The sequence below is a fragment of the Artemia franciscana genome, chromosome 10 (genome assembly GCF_032884065.1).
Source record: "Artemia franciscana chromosome 10, ASM3288406v1, whole genome shotgun sequence".
In the NCBI taxonomy this organism is placed as follows: domain Eukaryota; kingdom Metazoa; phylum Arthropoda; class Branchiopoda; order Anostraca; family Artemiidae; genus Artemia; species Artemia franciscana.
Genome location: NC_088872.1, coordinates 23001280 through 23019281, shown reverse-complemented (window position 1 = coordinate 23019281; position 18002 = coordinate 23001280). Strand labels below are relative to the sequence as shown.

The following is an 18002-nucleotide window of genomic DNA, read 5'->3' as shown; positions in this document are numbered from 1 at the left end:
TTAAAACATGAAAGTTTCTAGCAGAGCATGTTTAACAATAGCGGGAATACTTATAATTATTTGTAAATTACTTGAGAATGGTCAGAACTGTGAAAAGGATTGCGCGCACGATGGCAGCCACGCGTGTCCATATTTTTTTCCTTGCACTCTTTTTAAGCAAAAATACCTCTTTCTCTTGCCTTGATTTTTACTCTTTCTAGACGTCACTAGTTGGCAATCCTGGTTGAAATATATTCCTTCAAGATAAAGAATCAGACTGACAGAGTTCCAGAGATGGGGGAAAAAGAGAGAACGGGTTGGATAGATAGATTGGACAACTAACATTGTCTAATGTAATAAACCATTTTGGGAGAAAAAATGTTATCCTTTAAGTTTTCCAAGATTTCATCCACGATGAATGGCAATAAATGTGTTAACTTTGTAACTAGTGTCATGACCTAGCCTATTTTATACGGAGAGGCCCTCCGAAATCTTTGGTCGAATTCACTTTTTGGGAGGGATGGAAAACGCGCCTGTCTGGCCCCGTTATCTCTCCCTGTAGGACTCGTGTATTTCATCAGGAGGGCTAATCTCTTCTCTAAATTTGTCTGATAGATCTATAATGGAGAGTTTGAAAATTTTGGCCTCAAATTATGCACTTTTTTAGCTGCTGAGAACCTCTCTCGCATAAAAAGGACCCCATATTTACAACCATTATATTTAGAAAACTCATTTACCATGCTATCAGTTGCTGGAGCCTCAATAGTTTTCCACCTTTATAGTACTGTCTCTATTCTCTCAAAAAATGTTTTTCCTTCGCTTCCAAGTTGTCCATTTATTCTTATCTACATCATTATCTTCTATATCCTCACCTACAACTTTGGCACGGTTTAGCACATTCTCAAAATGGTCTGTAAATCTCTTTATACTTAATTCACACTTTAACATCGTTTTTGAATCCCTTAATATCTGTTTATTGTCATAGGACTCATCATGAAGAAACTTCTTACAAAAATCCCATATCTCTTCTACCGAGCTTGATGCTTATTTGCAAATATGTGTAGCTGTGTTCCTAGTTTCCTCCTAAAAACATCTTCTGTCGCTTCTTCGACTATTCACTTAAAATTATTCCGTCTGTTTCGTACAGTTTCAGATTCCAAATTTCCATGCTTCATGTTAGACTGTTCTCTGAAAATTCCTCTGAAATTTTCATCATGAAACGTAGTTACTCTTCTTATATTTCGCTGTGTGTTAACACTAAACATTTACTTAAAATCAATAGCATCAATCATATATTTCTGGCTTGTTTCCGTTTTTGCAACCATTAAATGTAAGGTTTTAGCTTGGTGAGAATGAATTTAGGCATTATAGTATGCAACAAGCATAAATTTTTGCGTATATTAATCGTTAAGCTTTATTTGAATGGAATAAATTAAGGTATAACAACATAAAATGAATACCAGACGAAAGCTTTTACTTAGAGTTCTGAGTGAGTATGTTCAACTCCATCAGATAGAACTGTTTTCTAAAGTCATTTGGCACTCAACTTTGGTTTCTTTAAGTTAAATTTTATGCTGATAATTATTCAAACTCATAAAAAAGCCATTTAAAGTTGAACTATAGCCACTGTACATAAACTCATTGATTAAAGATCACAAGAAAGACAAACAAACTTCAACCTGATCAGTGGAAAATTTATTGTTGACGAAATCATGTGGTGTTTACTGAAAATAGACAAACAATTGTCTAGCTCATTGTCGAAATGTTATTTATCATGAAGTGCTATAAGTTCATTTCATTTATCATGAAGTGCTACAAGCTTACTTTTAGTTTCTGAGGCTTCACAATTAGTGACAAATTTTCAATTGGGGGTAAACGACGGAAGATAAAATTAGAACTCAAGCGAAAATGGTTCATCTGGAGGCACCTAATATTATGGCACTTTAACAAACTGTATAAACCAACTGGAAACATTTTGTCTTGAGACCAGTTATATCAGCTGTATTAGCCTTGATTGGCAACTACTTATGAATAGAAAACTTTGATCTTTTTCATGATTAATTTAAAAAAACTTTTTCCACAAGACACGTTTTTCAAAGAAATGTAAAGAGCTCCACTCCACTAAAAATTAGCAGAAATAGTCAAATAATCATCCCAGCGTAAAACTATCACAAATCACTATCAATAAATAAATGGAACTCAAAACGAACAGAAATTAAAGTGAATAGCGGAGTCAAACTCAAAACGAGCAAAAATTAACATTGTCGAGATGCTGAAAATCGATTACGGATATATAATGCATACTGCTGGCGAATTCTGGGTGGAATTGAAACACTGACGCCCTTAGTGGGCTAATCATAATACGAATTTCACAGTATTAGGTATAATAATCAACAAAACTTTAAAAAAAAGTAGTTTTTAAGATATTCAACGGCCTCATCGACATGCATAACTATTCTTAGCTAAACTACCCGGATAGAACATACAGTCCATTTTTTAGATCGGTCTTTTACGTCACACCATGTAATGCTGTCTCACAAAGCAAAAAAAAAGAAAGCAAAGACAAAATGTTATGGAAAGCTGCAACAATAAAAGTAATTTTTTCCTCTCTGCTTTTATTAATTTCTCTTAAACAAAGTTGTATACTTTTTGGTAGCGCGAACTTTCAGAAGTTTCATAACTAGACAAAATATTCCCCCAGTTAATGATATTTTTCTTCAATCTCTTTGATTCTTTGTGTCTTTGACTGTTTCTAATTTGAATCTCTTTCTCTCTTAAATATCTCTGCTCTCTCTCTCCCTCTCTCCCTCTCTGTCTCCCTCTCTCTTTCTCTTGCTCTCTCTCTCCTCTAAGGTTTAGTCTAGAGATACCACCATTTTAACTGATCATAAATTTCAAACCCTAGGCTGTTTTGTTCATGATTTTGAAAATTAAGACTACCTATAGAGTATAGAGGTAGACTATCTATATGGAGACTATCTGTATGGAGGTAGACTACCTACCTTATCTTTGTTACTTACAATGTTCTTTTGTGGATTTTAGCAGTGCAATCCTTCGACTTAATGTCGGCAAATTCCTAGCCAGGTTACAGTATCACTTTATGAATGTGGAATTTACACTCAGTGTTTGTCTACCCCGCTTAACACTTAGATTAGACACATAGCATGGAATTTAGCTTATACTTTTCAATAGTTTTCAGGCTCTTAAAGTAATGCTTGTAATTCTTAAAAAATAAACAATCCAATCTTTATTTTATTCAACAACAACAAAAAAAGAAATTAACATTTAAATTGTATAAAATCTACACCTGATGTTAAAATCTAGCTAGTTAATTGAAAAAGTTCTACACAATTAGCATACAATTGAAAATTACTAGTCCACATTTCATGGAGCTCCATGCTACTTGTTTGGCTGTGTCTCAATTGCCATTTGGTCATATTATTTGGTCTCTTTTTACAAGCTAATACAAGAAAATATGTGTAATTCAACATGGATATTGGTAATCATTTATATATAAAAAAAATAATTCAATTTTAAATAATTTTTAGACGACAACAGAGCCCTCAACAATAGAGACAACTTCAACTTCAACACCACTTTCGACTTCAACATCTTCTACAACTCCTGACAGTGAAACCTCGACAATTCCGCTTGAAACTACAGTAGTCGAAGTATCCACAACATCTCCCGATATTGAAACCTCAACGACTCCACTTGAAACTACAGTATTTGAAGTGTCCACGACATCGGAGCCATCAGAAACTCCTGATATAACCTCAAGTATTACAGAGCAAGCATCAACTAGTCTGGAGACAACTGCATCTCCTGAGCCCTCTTCTACAACAGTAGAACAGTCGACAACAGAGTACCCTGCTGAAACTTCGGATCCATGGACGTCAACGTATAATTACATTTCTTTATTTGCTTGTTTCTATATTTATGCCGTACAACTTTGTTTTAATCAAGAATAACCCAAGAGGAAGGAAATCCAAATATCATATTTCTATCTTATAAAACAGTTTAAACCACTCTGAAACTCACGAAATGCTTACAAAACTGTCACGTTTTTTCATTTTCATAACGACTGTCGGTGATCTATGGTATTATTACCCCTAAAGCTGAAATACTGGACATAATCTTATAAAGTCGCAGAAGTATAAACAAAAAGCATTTTCAAATTGTTAGTTTGATTGAGATAATCAACCTTGAATCAATTACATAAAAAACAAGTTTTTTTAAATGAAAGTAAGGAGCAACATTAAAACTTAAAACGAACAGAAATTACTCCGTATATGAAAGGGGCTTTTCCTCCTCAACGCTAAAATTTGACTCTTTCTCTTAACTCTATTTTTAAAACAGTAAGAAACTTTAGCGTAAAGAGCGGGGCGTTGAGGAGGAAAAGCCCCTTTCATATACGGAGTAATTTCTGTTCGTTTTAAGTTTTAATGTTGCTCCTTACTTTCATTTGATAAAAACTGTTTTTTTTTTTATTTAATTTCTGGACGTTTTTGAATTAATGCATGTTTTGATCTTGGCTTTCCGCACATAAATAATTAAAACAAAATTTGCATATTAATTAATTGCAATTAATCGGAAGATTTTGAGAAAAAAGGAGCGAGGGAGGAGGCCTAGGTGCCCTTTAAGTTTTTGATTACTTAAAAAAGCAACTAGAAATTTTGATTTTTTACGAACGTTTTCATTGGTATAATATATATGTAACTTACGAATTAACTTACGTAACGAACTTCTATATTCGTATGTTTTTATTGCGTATTTGAGGGGGTTCAACCCTCGTCGATACCTCGCTCTTTACACTAAAGCTTAGATTTTGTCCCAATTCCCTAAGAATGACATTTGAATCACAAAGGCTGTAGAATAGATAGTTGAAACTACTAAAAATACTTTAGCGTAAAGAGTGAGGTATAACGAGGAGAAAACCCCTCATATGCGTAATAATTTTTGTTCGTTTTAAGTTTTAATGCTGCTCCTTACTTTCAGTAGAAAAAACTTTTCATATTTATTTTTTCATTGTTCTTTCAAATAATGCTAGAAAATCCTGCGCCCCCTTCATTGAAATTCTCTTCCCCCATGAGAAGTTTCTCCATGGAAATATCCTCCCACGTAACCCATCCCCCTCAACTCTCCCCCTAAATAAAAAAAATCCCCCTGGAAATGTCTATACACTTCCTAGTAACCATTACTATATGTAAACACAGGTCAAAGTTTGTAACTTGCAGGCCCTCCCACGGGGACTGCTGGGGAGTAAGTCGTCCCTAAAGACATAGTTATTAGGCTTTTCGACTATAGTGAATAAAATGGCAATCTCAGAATTTTGATCCACTGACTTCTGGGAAAAAATGAGCGTGGGAGGGGGCCTAGGTGCCCTCCAATTTTTTTGATCACTTAAAAAGGGCACTAAAACTTTTTATTTTCGTTAGAATGAGCCCTCTTGCGACATTCTGGGACTACTCACTCGATACGATCACCCCTGAGAAAAAAAAACAAACAAAACAACAAACAAACAAAAAAACAAACAAAACAAACACGCATCCGTGATCTGTCTTCTGGTAAAAAATGCGAAATTCCACATTTTCTAGATAGGAGCTTGAAACTTCTACGATAGGGGTCTCTGATACGCTGAATCTGATGGTGTGATTTCCGTTAAGATTGTATGACTTTTAGGGGGTGTTTCCCCTATTTTCTAAAATGAGCAAATTTTCTCAGGCTCGTAACTTTTGATGGGTATAACCGATCTTAATGAAACTTATATATTAAAAATCAGCATTAAATTGAGATTCTTTTGATGTAACTATTGGTATCAAAATTCCAGTTTTTAGAGTTTCAGTTATTATTGAGCCGGGTCGCTCCTTACTAAAGTTCGTTACCACGAACTGTTTGATACTCAACAAGACATAATTTTTTCTAGATTCAGAAAACTTTTATTTTTTTCAGTTAAAAAAAAGCTGAGATTTAGCTTAAAACGTTTCAAGTAATTAATCCAAAAATAAAGTATTGACTTGAGTTGAGTCTATTTTCAATGTTAATTTGACAATACTATCCTGCAAATATCATCAAGACAGCCGCCATGAAGAAAAGTTAATGATTTTAAATTGTACTCTAAGATTTTTAAATGCAATCTGTTTCTAGTTCTGTTAAAACTATTCCCAAAGTGAACAGAGTCTAAGGAGTAAAAATTTGCATGGTATGCCCACTCCTTTTTTTATTTTCTCGGAAATAATTGAGGGTTCTTGCTTCTCAAAAGTGTGTACCATAAATTTATTTAGATTTAGAGGCTTGTTTAGCCTAATTTAATTTAATCCCTTTGCTTAATTTTACTAGCCTAGATATTGAAGGTAAACTTGGGGAATATCGTATCGAAGTTTATTGGATGCAACTTTATTGCCCGGGTTTTATCGCTTGAATTAGTTTTATGCGATGTCAGATAACAGTAGTTTTTTTTTCATTTGCTTTTACTTAGTATTGAAGTCAATAAAAGCAAGAAAGGACTGAATTAGCATTAACTATTAATCAACAAATTATTTACTATTAAATGATTTTGGATTTTGAAGTTACGAAAACTTGAGCTTTTGAAGGAAATAAACCTAATACCTAAAAGCGTTTATGGTGATGATTTTGTGTTAAAAAGATAGGTGCGGAATGAGTCAAGTTACAAGTCGCTATAATGTGACAGAATTAACATAAAATTTCAAATGAAAAATGTAATCGCACACTAAAACTAGAGCTGTATAATCATCTGAATTTCTTAAGTAGTGTGCTTATGCCTCCAGATTTCACATTTGTCAATAATAACGTAGAATTATCTTCGTCGTCTTGTCTGATTAGCTTCAGTTTTGTGTAAGAAATTTTTATTTTTTAGATTGTAAAATATTATTTATAATAATAATTAAAAGCTTTCTACTTATGTTTGGAAAAGTTTACTATTCATTTTCTTTTGATATAAGAGTTCAAGTATAAATCCGCTGTTTCTCAAATGAAAGTAAAGAGCCACGGTAAAATAACTAAAAAACAACTTTGTTCATAAACGGGGGCTGCCAAAGCCTCTTCCTCTCCATTTTTCAGCCGTTTAAACTAAAGTACGACAAAAAAAATCCTAAAAGTATTAAGTACATAGTTAATGTAGGCAAACCGTATGTTTGAGGGTTTTATCTAGCAAGCCCCTTTCCGAATATCACAAAGGAATTTAAATCTTTGAAAAGTTTCCAACGATGTTCACCTGTTCATTTTAGAAGGGTTGTAAAAAAGGAAGATCTAGAAAAAAACAAAAAAATGTCGGATTGTTCTTGCACTAGAGCATTCATTCTGAAGTGCTGTCACAAAAATAAACCAAATCTTTTTTAGTTCAACCTAGTAAACAAAATCCTTTGATGTTTAAAAAAAATTATGTTTGCGGTTACAAAGTACCATATCTATAGTAAAAAAGGAGGTGTCAGCAATGCAGTATCTCTTTGTAAGCTTAATCAAAATATATTTCTCTTAGTGTGGGCTGTCACGGGGTTCCCATGACACAATTTGGACCTGATAAAGGGGAGTTAGAGGGTAAATGCCCTTGTCCCTCACTATTGCTATGAACGGTGACCAGTGTAAAGTTTTAAAAGCTTAGTCTAAGAAAACACTATTTATCGATTTATGTCCCGTCATTCCGTAAAAATATAATGACCCTCCTAAAATGATTGATGCACTATTATACAATGCTGTATAGACGTTAGTACTATTATATATCATAAATCGTGTGTAGCCTACAGTAACTTTCATTTCCTATAAAAAAAACATATATGTTTACGGTATAAAACCTATTCGGGGCCATCATAATTGTCTGAATCACAAAATGGCTGTAATCAACCCTTTGTCGTGGTTTTACCTTTTGCTAGGGTAGGACAAATTTTAATATTTATAGAATAAGCCGCATTCTGATATTCTATGGCCGGTGGTTGAATACAATAGCCCAGAGAAGAAAAAAAGGTAAAAAGAACGGCCGCTCTTTACTTACTGTTCGTTATATTTAACGGCTTGACTCAAAGGAACCTTCTTTCCTAGACATTTTCTAATAATGCTTTGGAGTATTAGATTATCAGTCAAATAGGCTTGCCAGGATTCACAAAGTGTTGTTACTTGGCAGTTTTTGCTTGACAAAATTTGTAAACTTTTATTAGAAGATAGATTAAGACACCTTGAAAAAAGAAACGAAAGTACAAGTAGGGTCTACCAATATTTTATTATGCATTGTAATTAAAATTTCCAAATGTTTTTAATACAGCGATTATCGCTTTTATAATTTCAGACAAACTACTCTTCCACCTCCTAGCAATGAATTCTTTGATTTTGGTTTGTCGACAAGCGGATGGTCACTCAATGAGGGTAATGGTGCGTCATGGGTAAGACGGTCTGGGTCAGAAGGTGTACCAGCAGGCAGGAACGGACACCTACTGCTAAAAAGAAACAGCTTTTACACTGGTAAATTTTACATAAAATTCTTAGCCCTTAGTTTCAATGTACCATTGTACGAAAAAAAAATATCGACTCGTAAAGCAAAACCGAGGAGGGGAAATTCCAGTTAAAAAAAAAAAATTAAAAAAAGAAAACAAAAAAATAATCTAAAAAAACATTCTTTTTCAAAAAAGCTTAGTTCTAGTATTTCCATGCTTTCTGAACTTTAATCATATTTTTAAGGTCAGCCTTTCTTTTATCGTAAGGGACTCTTTTCATCTTTTTTTTCAAAAATTTAATGTTTTTTTTCAATTTCCTCGACTTTTATATTTCCGTTTCCGTAAAGTAAGGCTGGCGAATTTCAACTACTATTCCGAAAATAAAAAAATGATCCGTAATTGGTACGGGCACAATCTGTTTTGTGGCTAAGAAGAAGGGACTGGATGATTACAGATTTATCTTAAGGGCTCTAGATATAAAACAAAAATGAAAAAAAAGTTTTATTTTAATACTGACGTTAAATTCAGCTGGGCTTCCAGTCTAATTTTTTCAGAATTTAATAAGTTTTAACACTTCATTTATTCTTTACAGCTGTTGTGTAAATGATTAGCTTAACTAATGGTGACTATAGTCTAGCTTTTAGGAACTATACGCAGAATTCCCTTGAATTTCCCTATTTATGTAAGTTGTAATGGCCATTGTATCTGGATTGCAGGTTATTTAACCGCTGAGAGCCCGCTTCTTCGCTCTTTGAGTGGCAGTGTGACAGTAGAAGTTGATTTTTGGATGAATGGAACAAGAGATGATCCAGCTCAGCTACAAATTTTCTTCAAGTCTGTAGATTATGTTTATACCGCAACACCAATACTGAATTTAAACGGATTCGGCAATCGACCAAACTCTGGCTGGAGTAAGGTGGCTGTAAACGCCCTTGTGACACAGCCTGATGGATTATTCCAGGTTAGTTGTTTTCATAAAAATTTATTTTATTCCTAGTGACTGTGACGAAAAACTACTATGTTTAGTAAACATCAGCTTAGATAGATTTAAATGAAGGCAGTCAATCTGTTTAGGAATTAAATAGATCAATTGTTTTTCGTTTCTCAAGAATATAGCACCAAGAAATTTGACTGACTTTGTGGGCTGAGTCGGCCCAGTGGGTTTGATCCTAGCCTGGTAATACAAGACCAAAGCTTGAACTCAAATGTAGCAACACGCTACAGGGCCGATACAAGGATCTTGGTAGTCAAGAAGCGTCGTTAATCCGATACAATACCAAATGAACGACTAAAATTTAGAGAAATATTTATCCATCGAGATTTATAAATCAAAGTATCTCAAATCTTTTTGCAATTGAACAAGAGTCAAGTTAATTTGAATTTTTCCTTTATCTGCTTGTATATAATGATGTGTGGTAACATTTACACGTTCTTGTACACGATAAACAGCAAATGATATTCAAGCTAGAAATGTAAAAAGAACATATAATAATACTATAAATATGGCTATATGCTAAATGAAAAGAAGAAAAAGAAGAAACAATCAAAGGAAATAGCAAGAAAAACAGAACAAAAAAGTCATCGAATAGTATAATTTCAGATAATCACCTAAGTAAAGCAAAGAACCGAAGTCGTCAAAAAGCCCTAAAAGAGAGTTTGTTTTTTGCGCAGAGTATATAAACTTAGCTCTTCGGCTAGTGCATTTCTAGTCAGTTTTTTTTTTGCTGGATAAACAGCCGAACTGCTCAAACTTGAAAATTGAAAATATTTTGCAAGATAGCCTTGAAGCCCTGGTTCCAAATTTGTACTGTGAGAAGCATTTCTCCAAATCTCAGTTGAAATAATGGCATGCAGGAGCCAAGGGCTCAAGATGAACGGCGTAAAACCTTCCTGAATATTTTTTCATTAGGTAATAGATATACTCTCGGCAGAATTAACACAATATCATCTTAATTACTTATCCCGCCTTTTTTAAAGTCAGTCTCTTTGGTATCAGACCCTTCCATTTTGCATTTTTGAATGGATTGGATGGCAGCCATATAATAATTAATGAGGAAATTACTAATGAAATATATAATATTGATAATTATAATGAGTAGCTTACACGTTGTGCCAGCGGAGTGGATATATGGCGCGTAACGACATACGTGCGTGGGGGTGGGGGGATTTGGGAATATCCGGAATCGTGGTTCAATCCTTGCTGTCGTAAGGAAAAGAAAATATCTTAAATAGCTGAAACATTCATGAATAGCTTACAATATTTTTGGGTGGTCTACTTACTGAGTCGATTTTCTCCATCGAAAGAACAGCAATTGGATTGAACCACTTCGCCAAAAATGATCATGGTATAAGAAGGGATTTAAAAAATATGAATAAATTGACTCTGCAGCCAGTTGAAGCTTGTCATTTTAAATGGTTGGTATCGTTACGGATTCAAACTTACTATTTCATCTTATAGAGTGTAATTAGTACAATGTATCTATCCTAAAATTTTCAAAATCATATTACTGTAGCTACTCTTTACTATGATAATTTGGGAATTACGTCATCGTTATGGGTTATTACTTATAATTGCTGCATAACCGAGTAGACACATATTTTCTCACCCTCAAATGCATTAGAGCAAACCGTATGTAGTCAAATTATTCGTTTAAACCTAAAATTCAGAGCCGAAACCAATAATAGGTACAGCATCTAGAAAAAGTTCAAAACCCCTCAGCCAGAAAGCTGACTGCGGTCTTGCAGCTTTTGCTTTAATATCTGAAATAATGAGAAATTTTGATAAAATGGTAATTATGGGTGACTTTAACTTTGATTTATTAAATCTTCAAGCCAAAAATTTGGATTTCCTTAATGTCATGCATTCATTTGGTCTTTTCCCGTTAAATTCTATCCCATCCCGATTAACGGACCGTTCTGCAATTTTGATTGATAATGTTTTCGCCAATGAAGTTTTGGTGGAGGATAGCACCTGTGACGTATTAACCCATTCTGGTTCGGACCACTTACTGCCTCTTTGTTCTTGCAGAAGTTATCAGATTGTAAAATTAAAAGAAAAATAAGATTCTTCGGCGTGACATGAAAGAAGTTAATCTGGCTAAATTTAAAAATGGAGTTAGTTCGTTGGATTGGGGGATACAATGAAAAGGATGATGCTTCAAAAGCTTTTAATATTTTTTTCAGATATCCTTTACCCCGTGTTTGAGAAAAACTGCCCATTGAAAGAAATTAATTGCAAGAAAGCTAAACCGAGAAAACCGTGGATTAATGATGAAATTTTGACTCTAATAGGCCAAAGAAATAAATTGTATTGTCAATATCTTGATAATCCATCTGAAGTGATTTTAAATGAATTTAAAGAGTAAAGAAATTATGTAAATAATTCAAAAAGAAATGCAAAGAAACCCTATTATTTAAACCGTTTGAAGAGTAAGGAAGGTAATATAAAAGATACTTGGGGAATTGTCCGTGAAGTGATAGGATGTAAAAAAAAAATACGAGTATAACCGATTTAAAAACTAATAATAGAATTATTGATGATAAATTGGAACTAGCAAATTACATGGGTGATTATTTTTCGAAGATCGGTAGCGATATACTGAATGAAGTGTTTAGAGGCGATGGTGCCGTCAATATTAACACACATCCTTTAAGCATGCAGGATGGGTTTGAAATTGTACCATGTACTGTTGATGAAGTTGAAAAAATTGTATGTAGCCTTAAATCTAATTCTTCTGGTGTAGATGGATTGAATCTAAAGGCTTTTAATTTTGTGTCGGTGCATCTTTTGCCGGTACTGGCTTATTTAATTAATGTCTCAACTTTTAAAAGACATTTCCCGTCGGAAATAAAACGACCTGAAGTCATACCTTTACATAAGGGTTGGGACCCCTCAGACCCCTGTAACTGGCGACCGATTTCCATTCTACCTTTATTTAGTAAAATTTATGAAAACGTTATTTATAAGCGAGTGCAAGATTTTTTGGATCCGAAGAAAATATTGTATAATGGACAGTTTGGTTGCAGAAGTAAACATTCCACTAGACATGCAATACAACATATTTTAAGTTTTGTTGATAATGCGCTTGAAATAATATAGTTCTTTTATCTGTTTTTGTAGATTTCCGTAAGGCTTTTGACACTATTGATTTTAATACTCTTCTAAGTAGACTAAGTGTGCTTGGGTTAGGTAGTACTTGTGCAAAGTGGTTTTCATCGTACTTGCATGGCCGACCTATCAAAGTTGCTTTATCAGATATTTTAAGCAGAAAGTTTGGTGTTAAGTGTGGAGTGCCTCAAGGTTTCGTGCTGGGATCTCTACTTTAACCTTATTTATGTTAATTCGTTGGCTTCACATGTTGGAGTCGAGGCACTGACCTCTTTCGCGGACGACACTGCGATAACAGTAATTGGTAGTTGTTATTTGGAGGCTGTACATAAGGGTAATTTAGCACTTGAACGTTTTGCGCAGTTTTACAGTAGGTAGTTCCCTAGCAGTTAGCGCATCTAAAACAAATCACATCATCTTTAGTATAACAGGTAGGTTACTTCATGATAATAATAAATATTTTTTGGGTATTTACCCATTAAACTAGGTATTTGGGGTTTTATTTAGATAATAGTATTAATTGTAAAAAGCATTGTAGCGTTATTGGTGCAAAAATGGCTAGGGGTCTAGGAATTCTGAGAAGTATAAAAAAAAAAGATTTCCAAGATTTCAAAAATCGTTTATTTTTCCCTTGTTCATCCTTATATAGATTACGGTTGTGTTCATTGGGTCAGCAATTTTTTTCTAATTATAAAAGGATCTAGATTTTGTAAAATAAAAGCATTCGATTGATTGCGGACATAAAAGAGCAGGTTGAATCCAAAACTATTGCTAGCTTTTCCCGGTGTAATGTTTTAAATGTTGGTCAGATTCGTGACTACCAGGCATCAATTTTTGTGTTCCAGAGCATGAAACATGTATGTCCTGAGTATTTTCATGATTATTTTTCCATGAATAAGGAGCACCGTAATTATTATACAAGATATTCACATCTTTTCAGCCATGAAAAAAGAAAAGCAGTCAGATCATAATGGTTCATAATATGGGGCCTTCTATTTGGAATAATCTGCCGGCTAGCATCAGGGAGTCTGTCACTCTATACGGGTTTAAAAATAAATTGAAAACATTTTATTTAACTAATAGATCTTGAAGGGCGGGAGGTTTTTGATGTCTTTTTTCGTAGTTTCTTGGGGTGGGGTGGGGGCTGAAACCGGTAAATAATATTTAATAGGATTATTTTGTTGCATTGTGTTCATGTGTATGTGTTGTTGTTTTTTATATATAAGATAGGCTAGGTGGATAATCATGAGATGTTATGTTTACATATTTATTTATAAGGTATAAATCATAATATGAATTTGCAGCACAAGTTCTTAGGACTTTCTTTTTGCTGCAATAATTTATTAGTGTTGTCATGTTAATTTTTTTTAATATTGTTGATAAAAATAAAACCTACCTACCTACCTACCTTTCTTTAGTGTGTACATTAAAATTAAAGTTGTTGACCCCTCGAAAACTTTTAAATGCTATATTTCATGAAAGAGCTAAAGATTTGCAATTTAATACTACCGAATTTAATTGGTACTATGAAGATGTCTTTCAATTTTTCATAATCACATTACTTACTCCCTGAAGACGAATGTTGTATGACAAGCGGTTCTAAATTAAAACTCCCTTGCCCGTCTTTGAGTTCTTTTTTCCCCAATTCCACTGATAAAATAATAGGTAAACTAAATTGTAGACGTCTCTAACATCTTACCCAAGCAGATGAAGGTGCTCTAAGAGTCTATTCTTATTTGCAATGACCGTGCTCTAATTATCTATTCTTACTTGCATTCTCTTCTCCGTGATAGACATGAAAACAATTTTTTAGACCCTTAAATGCTCCAGAAGCAATTAGTACATACCCCAACTAACAAAAGATGCCAATATTTGGCATTACAGCTAATTGATACTTACATGTCCCTCCTTTGTCTTAAAATTTTAGCCAAATACTTTTTTTTTCTAATTTGTACCACGACACTGAATTTGTCAGCCCCTCAAAACTTGTCAGATAGTATATCTAATCGTGGTAGATGTCTGAAACTCGAACTCCCTCTAGTAGCCATAGCCATTCTTGGGATCAATAGATCAATACATCTATTCCTGAGAGCAATTTCTGGAATTAGGCATACGCCTAGATATGCCCTCTTTACAACCGAGATGCACCCAGCTTTTTTGTATGAAACAATCTTTTTAACACTCCACGGAAGTTTCAACTGAATACTTCTAGCCGTTCCTGTTAGAGTGCAGATATGCTGTTTTTAGAGCTTGGATGCATATAGTGCCCTCTAATTTGATTCAAAATCTCGATAGTGTCTTTTGATTTAGTTTAACATCCACCCCGACACTCTCTGATACTTTCAATTAAGTAACCTTAGGTATTTCTAATTTCTAATATATGGCACCACCAGCAGAAGTAGAAATGGTAGTAGTAGCAGTAGTAGCATTATTAATAGTAGACGTAGTAGCAATGGTAGTAGTATTAGTAGTAGTAGTAGTAGTAGTAGTAGTGGTAGTAGTACTAGTAGTAGTAGTGGTGGTGGTAGTAGTAGTAGTGGTAGTGGTAGTAGTAGTAGTAGCAGTAGTAGTAGTAGCAGTAGTAGTTGTAGCAGTAGTAGTAGTAGTAGCAGTACTAGTAGTATTAGTAGTAGTAGTAGCAGAAGTAGTAGTAGTATTAGTAGCGGTTGTAGTAAAAGCAGTAGTAGTAATAGTAGCAGTAGGAGCAGTAGTAGTAGTGGACTTAGTAGGAGTAGTAGTAGTAGTGGTAGTAGTTATTTTTAGAGTAGGCTATATAGCCTATAGGGGGGTACACTCTTACTCCTACGCCCCTCCCCGCAGCCGACATGAACCCTGAAATGTCATAGCCTCCATTGCATTGGAAACAAATATTAGGTGCACCAACTAGCAAAAGATGTGTACCCCTCACTAATTCTTGACAGCCAATTGCTGCCTATACGTTCCTTGATTGTTTTAAAATTTGTTCTTTACAAGCTGTCACTGCCTGTTCTGTCACTGTCCCTGCAACCGTATTTGGCCAGATTTTGCTATAGTGTGCAGGACAGTACAATACCACTGAGTTTGTAACCTCCTCAAATCTTTTAAAATAGTGTTTCACGTGAACAAATCATTGTGAACTGATATTTGCTTCAATCCGCTTATCGTGTTCTATTGGACGGTATTAAAAAAGAAAAATCTATCTGACTTATTTCAAAAATAGATTTCTAGCCGCGGGCCAACTTTCTAATATGGCCAGAAATTCTAATAAAGAGATTCTTCGGTGATTAGGCCGGGTAACTGTCGTACACTTTAAGCAATTTTCGACTCTAACTGTAAATGAGGAGTGACCCGGCTCAATAGTAACCCAATTATGGAATATCGATACCAATAGATACGTAAAAACAATTGGAATTTCATGCTGGTTTTAAATATATAAGTTTGTCAAGTTTAGTCTTACCCATCAAAAGTTACGAGCCTGAGAAAATTCGCATGATTTTTGACAGGAGAATCCTTTCTGCCAAAAGAAAGATCACAGATGCGTGTTTATTTGTTTTTTTTTCCAGGGGTGATCGTACGGATCCAGAGATCTTAGGATATCACGTAAGGGCTTACTTGAACCTAAATTAAAAGCCCTAATGCCATTTTCAAGTGACCAAATAATTGGAGGGCAACTATTTTGAGACATACATTTTGTTAAGAATTGTCAAAACTCTAACAACTATGTCTTTGAGGATGATTAAATCCCCTAGAGTTCTCAGGAAAAGGGCTAGAAGTTATGAACTTTGCCTACGTGGGGGGATATTTCCATGCAGTTATTTTTTTATTGGGGAAGGACGTTTTCCATGAAGGGGGTGCCGGATTTCCCATCTTAATTTAAAAAACGATCAGAAATTAGATTGAAAAATAAGTATTTTCAGCTGAAAGTAAGCAGTAACATTAAAGCTTCAAACGAACAGAAATTGTTACGTATATTACGGGGCTCTTACCCTCGTCAATACCTTGCTCTTACCGCCAAAGCCTTTTTTAGGACTTTCAAAAGAGCCATTTATTTTAATTAAACGGCTTTTGTGATCCAGGGGGTATTCTTTAAAAATTGGAGTAAAATTCGAACTTTAGTGTAAAAAGTGAGGTATTGACTAGGGGAAGAACCCTATCATAATTAAGTTTAACATGGATAATAGTCCTCATTCTATGAGTTACAATCAAGTAGTTGCAAGCATAAAGCCACGGCTAATTGCTGAAAAAGCCAAGGCAGATAGTGAGAGTGAATGAGAGGTAAACCTGACATAGGTCTTTTTTAGGATTGTATAAAAATGATGCAATTTCCTTTCTTGATAGACTAGTCTTTTTATCATCCAGTATCATAAAGACATTTGTTTAAAATCACAAGTGCGCTTGGGTTTTCTGGTTAATATGGGCATGGTCTACTTTTTACTAGTGTGCAGCTTTGCTGCAGCCATACTTTTTTTGTTTTGTTCTGTAGATTCATCTTGATTACTCTATCTAGGTAGTTGTCCAAGGCGCACTTGGCCAGGCCCTCTCAAACAGTATGGCAGTGACATCTGTCAATGTTACTTCGGTAGAGCAAGTACCTTGGTCCGGAATTTGGGATATTCCTAGTGGCAATTTCAACGGATGGACCACTGGAGTAAGCCAAGGGGCGATTTGGCGACTTGCAAACGAAACGGATGCACAAAACTATCAAATCCCTGAAACGTCGAATGGAGAACAATTTTTGATGGTTGAAAGATTTGCAGCTAGATCTGGTAAGTATTTATTTAATATTTCAGTAAGTATGTGTTGTCATCGATAATTCAATAAAGAGCAAAGTGTTTCTACAAGATGTAAAAACCAAATCTCAAACTAAAATAGACATACATTAGCCTGATCAAAGGTTAATTTATAAGACAGATGTGAATGACTATAAATTACTCTTTACTTACTATCAATGAAGAAATGAAAACCAAAATGAACGAAATTATAACAAAAATTAATTTAAGCTTAAACTGGTGGAAAATTTACCATGAATAAATAGAATATTGCAACCCCCTCAAATCTTTCGTAAAAAGGAAGATGTTTATTTGGAGTTTAACGAAAAACATATATTTAGTCAGTTTTTTCTTAGTTTGGGCCCAGGGTTTGAGCCAATGTACCCTACTTTCAGTGCTCTAGTCATATTCGTTCAAATTTCTTTCATGACTCTAACTTTAAAGGGTGTAGTGTTCCAGCTATTTATTTAAACTTATCTAAAAAAGTTTTGTTTATAATGGGCTATTTACATAATTTTGGATCCTGTTCATTGGGCTACGCAGATTGTGGCTCTCCAAGTTTGTCTCCTAGGGGAAAATATTAACTTTGTAAATACTAACCATCTTAAGTGAACATCTGTTATTAGTTTTGAAAAATGCGCTTAATGTGTTTTGACTAAGGGTTCTATGTTTAAATTTTGCAAAAATAAGTTAATATTGCAATATTTCAATGATGCTCCTTAA

General features: G+C 34.3%; 1 protein-coding gene across 1 annotated transcript in view; it reads left to right on the top strand.

The window, feature by feature from the left end:
* Positions 1 to 18002, top strand: part of LOC136031929 (uncharacterized) — a 42598-nt gene that overhangs the window by 17515 nt on the left and 7081 nt on the right. Inside the window, exons 3-6 of the mRNA XM_065711922.1 lie at positions 3528 to 3880; positions 8279 to 8451; positions 9140 to 9384; positions 17018 to 17276. Coding sequence (XP_065567994.1) covers positions 3528 to 3880; positions 8279 to 8451; positions 9140 to 9384; positions 17018 to 17276 — 1030 coding nt within the window. The remainder of the gene's footprint in view (positions 1 to 3527; positions 3881 to 8278; positions 8452 to 9139; positions 9385 to 17017; positions 17277 to 18002) is intronic.